We start from the raw sequence: 5,356 nt of genomic DNA on the forward strand, positions 1-5,356 counted from the left end.
AGCCCATTTCTTATCATATGTGTCGCACCCCAAGGTGCGCTTACCGGGAAGATTCTAGCCTACGTCCATCCTGGGTCGGAGCTTCATCACGTGTGCCTCAGAGAGCAGAGCTCTCGCCTCTGCCCGCTAGAGTGGAGTATCTCGTGTCTCTCTGAGAGGAGAGCTGTGGAGTCTGACCTCACTTCCTCTTCCGCCCAGCATTCTGCTCCGTTCACTCCTCCCCCTACATTCTAACCTATCAGGGCAAGCAGCTTCTTTATTTAATTAACCAATGGCCTTCCTCCATCAGGAAGTGACAAGTTTATCAGGCTGCTGGGTGCTTTCTGCCAGAGAACCACACCGCTGTGGAAACAGGAACCCCAGGGCCTTGGTGGTGAGATGGCAGAGATACTTGGATACTGTGTGGAGGTTCAGAGCCCAGGAGCAAGATGAGGCACAGCTGCTCACTTCCGTCATTCCTTTCCCTCCCTCCCCTTCTCCCTTCCTTCCCTCCCTCACCTCTGTTGTTTCCTCTCTGAAATGCTGCTGTTTGCTTGTGCAATAGTAGCTGATCCCCCTCCCCCCTTCCCCACGACCTCCACTCATGTGGCGGTGTCTCCCTCCTCCTCAGGGAAGTGTACCGAGTGACAGAGAGTCTGCAGCGGGAGAAGTCAGGCCTCCTGAAGCAGCTGGATTTCCTAAGGTGGGTCTGTCAGGGGCTTCTTCCCTGCCTGTACTCTGGAACAACACTGATACCAAATGGAGTAGTATTTTTCTCATGGGGACCACCAGCCCAAAAATAATGACACAGAGACTTATTATTAGTTATAAAAGCTCAGCCTTAGCTTTGGCTTGTTTTGAACTAGTTTTTAGAACTTAAATTAACCCATATTTTTAAATCTACGTTCTTCCACAGGGCCCATTACCCCATCTCTATACTGCCCATTCTCCTTCCTCCCCGTCTGCCTACTGATCCCTCTTTCTTCTTCCCAGAGTTCTCTCTCTTTGATCAGAAGTCCCACATATGTGCTCCTGCCTAGCCATTGGTCTTTCAACTTTTTATCACACCGATCACAGCAATACATTTTCACACAGTGCACGAATATCGCACAACAACCAAGAGTGCCCACCTTTCCCCCAGTCACCAGCGTATGTGTTGGACAGCTGAGTGCTGCCTACTGGGGATATGTCCTTGTCTCCTTGCATGCCCACCTTCCTCTATGGTCCATTCCTCTTTGTGTCAGCCTCTGCCTCATCCTTGGTGTCCTTGTGGGGCAGTGCATGATCCTTGGTTGAGGTGGAATAGGTCTGGATGTACAGTTATTCTATGGCAAGTATACAGTCTCACCTCCAACAGAAGCAGGACGTGGTGAATTCTGGAACCAACAAAGAGCATCTTGGTGTTAGAGAAATGAAATCCATGTCTGGCTGACTCTTCCCTCGGCCCTGGAATGAGTAAATGAATCACACTTAGGGCCAAGAAAGGAGTTTCCCCAGCTTGGTATGGAAGGTAAGCCTGGACAATGGCAAAGTGAGCTGCTCATGCTTGAAGAAGGCTCATGTTGGCTAAGTGGTGAGCCGGCGACCTGAATGAGAGTTTAGAAGGCCTATAAGCTCAACCTTTCCTGGCTGTCATTGAAAACAATAAGACACTGCCAGTGTTTCCTTTAAGAAGGATGGCATTGCAGGTCCCTTATCTGGGTTGTCATTCCTTGGGGCTACCTGAAATCTGATCCTGCAGGGAACAGCGCACTTAGCAAAGTGCTAGGCTTGCAGTCACAGCCAGCAGATCTCTGCATTATGATCACTAGTGCCTGACTGCTCCTGAGCCTGCTCGTCCCCTCCAGAAGTGAGGACTGGTTCACGGCCGCCAGCACAAATAGGTGCAGAATCACAGGCCTGATATGAGGGAGGGGGCCCTCCCTCTTGCATCACCAGAAGAGCCTTGCAGTTATTTGTGTCTAGTTCGCCTCACAAACAGCCCATATCCTGAGTGTGTTCACTCACCCACTCTGAACTTCCGCTAAACCTTCAGGAACGCTCCACTTTCTACCCTCCCACTTGGTCTTCTGCTTCAGAAATAGCCTGGAGGAGTTCACTGAGCTTGCTCCCCATTGCCAGCACCCATGTCTCTGACTCTATAGACGTGCTGTGGGCTCCCAGTGCTCCTAGTTAAGGCTATCCCCATGTCATCCTTGTTCCCAACTAGAGTTCTCAGATGGATCCATCCTCTCCTGGTCTGTTGGCTTTCACACTGACTTTCCATCTTTCAATGCTCAATGATCCAGGCTGGCTTTCTCCCCAACAGTTCCACCCAAACTGTCCTTGCCCACATCACCAATGACTTGGACTCTTTCAAAAATATCAGTCCATTCTCAGGACTGAACCTTTGTCTCTGACAGTCTGTTCTCAGCAGAATTTTGGAGGGGAGTGATCGTCTCGGTGCTGGAATCAAACCATGACCTCCCCTGTCAGATATCCTACCCAACCCCACCAAAAAGCCATGATTTCCTGCCTTGTTTGGAGTAACAATCAAAGCCCTTACTGTGGCCCCAAAGGCTGTGATTCGTCAAGTCTCCATCCACCCACTGTTCTCCAACCTCATCTCTATGAGCTCCCTGTGTCCCTCCCTCCTATTTCTCCCACACATGAATTTATCACAATCAAGCCTGTGCCCTGTTCAACCCTCTGCCCAAATACTCTTTCCCCAGGTACCCACCCAGCTCTCCTCCCCTCTCTAGGGTTTGTCAGATGCTGCCTCATCAGTCAGGGCTTCCCTGACCATTTGGGTTGAAAGGCTTGGCATTCTCTGCTTCTCCTTTTCCCACATCCCCGCTTTAGTTTCACTCCCAACCGAGTCCAGAACTTGGTGGCTGTTCACTCCTGCATCCTTGATGCTGAACTAAGGGGTAAGGAACTCATTTCATCCATGTTCATAAACGGATGAACTGGGTAAAGAAGGAGCCCGCCGGATGGGGGACACACCATCCTGCCCCCAAGTGATGGAGGCTGACTGTTCCTCAAGGGCAGTGTGTATCACAAGACCACTCAGTCTTTTCCCCCGCCTCTGGGCTGATTTGCACCTGGACTCCCCTCTGCCCATAGCCACACCCCCATATCGGGCTTTCTCCTGCAGCCATCTGTCTGGATAATGGGATGCGCCTGTCAACCGCAGACTCCATGTTGAATAGGTTTCCCTTACTATCCACAGGGAAAGGAACAAGCATCTCCGGGACGAACGGGACATAAGTTTTCAGGTAATTGGTTCACTCTCTTGGGGATGGGGCAGAGTTAGACAAGGCCCAGGGACAACTGATCAAGACTGCCCTGATCCTTACGGCGTGTTAGGTCCTTTCTATATGGGCAGGATGAAAGTATAAGATATTATGCAAGCAATAAAAAGGTAATCATGCACAAATTTTCCATGAAGGGAAATAAATGCCTTCCTCTTGGCACTATCAGATTCAAGTGTTTGGAAGAGCCACGCGTTTCTTGGATGCAAAAGTGACGGTTCCGTCCGTGAGATGGCACAGTTGAAATATCATTATCACCTGAAGTGAAAGGCTCAGTTTGTTCTTTCATTTAAATTTTTATCTCCTGATAAAAATCTCAGACTTGGCACTGTCAGAAGGCAAATTTACAGTGCACACACAGCTGTTTATACAGTTGATCTCACGTACATTTCCTTTCCTCCGTACCTGAGCACAGTGCTCCTTCCTCTCCCGAATGGTGTGCCACCCACAAGGCTTCACCGGGCACGCCGAAGACACAGAATACTGCACCTCCTTCTCCACCTCCCTTTTAGGACAGGAGACACTGGCTTCCCTGAAAGGGCAGGGCGGCTCGAGAGGAATTCCTCATTGTGAGATTCTCATGCCGTGAACTTGTGTGTCCTTGGAGAAGGAATTGGTTACCTTTGCCCATGATCCCAACTGTCACTGAAGGAAGGAGAGTTCCTGCCCTCATTCTCCCAGGTTATAAGGCTATTTGAGGAAAAAGACCGTCTCCAAGAGAGGGTGGTGTGTGCTGAAGCCTTGGCTGAGCCCATAAGGTCAGCCTCTGAGGGCTGGTGTGCCTTGCCTCAGGCCCTGCCTGGCTTACACGGCTGTCCCGAGGGTCCTTGTCATTTTACTTCCTCTTTGACATCACAGGCCAGCGGGCAACCGTCTCAGAGCAAGACTTAAGCCTACACTTGTTGGTCTGATAATGATAATGATTATAATTGTTTTGGAAGAAATACTAATTTTTGAAAGCTCCCAACCAAATGCCTTCCTGAACCCTTCACCTGCCCAACTCATTTTGTTTTGAAAGAGATAGGGTGGAAGGAAGAGCACCAGGAGGAAATCAGAGAAAAGGGGTAGAGCCCAATTGATGCAGAATAGTCATTAAAGATTTGCCTGGAATCATTAAAGTCATGCCCTCAGGGGTGCTGAGGGCTCAGCAGTTCCTCCTCTCATTATGAGTCCATAGAAGGAAGCCTGGGTTGGCTGATTAAGGCAGAACTTGCTCTGTGATCTGACTCCACGTGTCTCCTGGAGGAAGTCTGTCCCAGGTTCTGAGCCCCGCTCCTCTAAGTTTCTGTGTTACAGGTATCTGGGCAGCCTGCTTCCACAAAGGACTGTATAAGTCCTGGGCTAGTGAGGGTGTGGTGGGCAGAGCCCTGAGCTAGCTGCCCCTTTGGGTGGCTCCCTATCTCAACACCTCATGGGCTTTGGTGGGAAAGGGAGATTAGAGCCACAAGGAAGAATGTGGCTTAAAATACCAGGAGCTTTTGGACTGTACATATTTTCCTATGTAGTAAATATCTTTGTCTCCTTTTTTGATCTCTTGCAAATTACCAGTGTCCCTGTGAAGAATAACCCCGAAGGCCCCAGGCACTCCACCCTGTATTCCCTCCTCTAAGTGGATTTCTGGAAGGGAGATGGGGAATCCTAGTTGTGGTGTGTGTGGGTGGGTGGGGGGGATACAGGGCAGTGGGTTACTGAACTGGATGCGGGGGAGTGGTGGTCAGGAAGCCTGCCCTGCTTCTCCCATTTAGAGTCCTGTCTAGAGCCTTCCCTCATTTCTGCTCAAGCATCAAGATGAATCCACAGGCGTGGATCTCAGGGCATTTTGTGTTTCTGCAGAAAGATAAGGCGGCCAAGGCAAACACAGCTGTTTCCAAGGCAAGCAGGAAGCAGAGATCTGGCTCTGTGATCGGCAAATATGTGGACGGCAGGGAAATTCTCGGGAGGTAAGTCATCACCCACCATTCCTCCTTCCTCCATTCAGTCATTTCACAGCTTTTTTTTTTTTTTTTTTTTTTTTGGTTTTTCGAAACAGGGTTTCTCTGTGGCTTTGGAGCCTGTCCTGGAACTAGCTCTGTAGACCAGGCTGG

At 49.9% G+C, this 5,356-nt stretch overlaps 1 protein-coding gene across 1 annotated transcript in view; it reads left to right on the plus strand.

The window, feature by feature from the left end:
- The window catches only part of Cracr2a (calcium release activated channel regulator 2A), a 70,521-nt gene that overhangs the window by 35,337 nt on the left and 29,828 nt on the right, over positions 1–5,356 (plus strand). Inside the window, exons 8-10 of the mRNA XM_005365345.2 lie at positions 611–682; positions 3,191–3,236; positions 5,106–5,212. Coding sequence (XP_005365402.1) covers positions 611–682; positions 3,191–3,236; positions 5,106–5,212 — 225 coding nt within the window. The remainder of the gene's footprint in view (positions 1–610; positions 683–3,190; positions 3,237–5,105; positions 5,213–5,356) is intronic.

Source organism: Microtus ochrogaster, unplaced genomic scaffold (genome assembly GCF_000317375.1).
Source record: "Microtus ochrogaster isolate Prairie Vole_2 unplaced genomic scaffold, MicOch1.0 UNK1, whole genome shotgun sequence".
Taxonomy (NCBI): Eukaryota; Metazoa; Chordata; class Mammalia; order Rodentia; family Cricetidae; genus Microtus; species Microtus ochrogaster.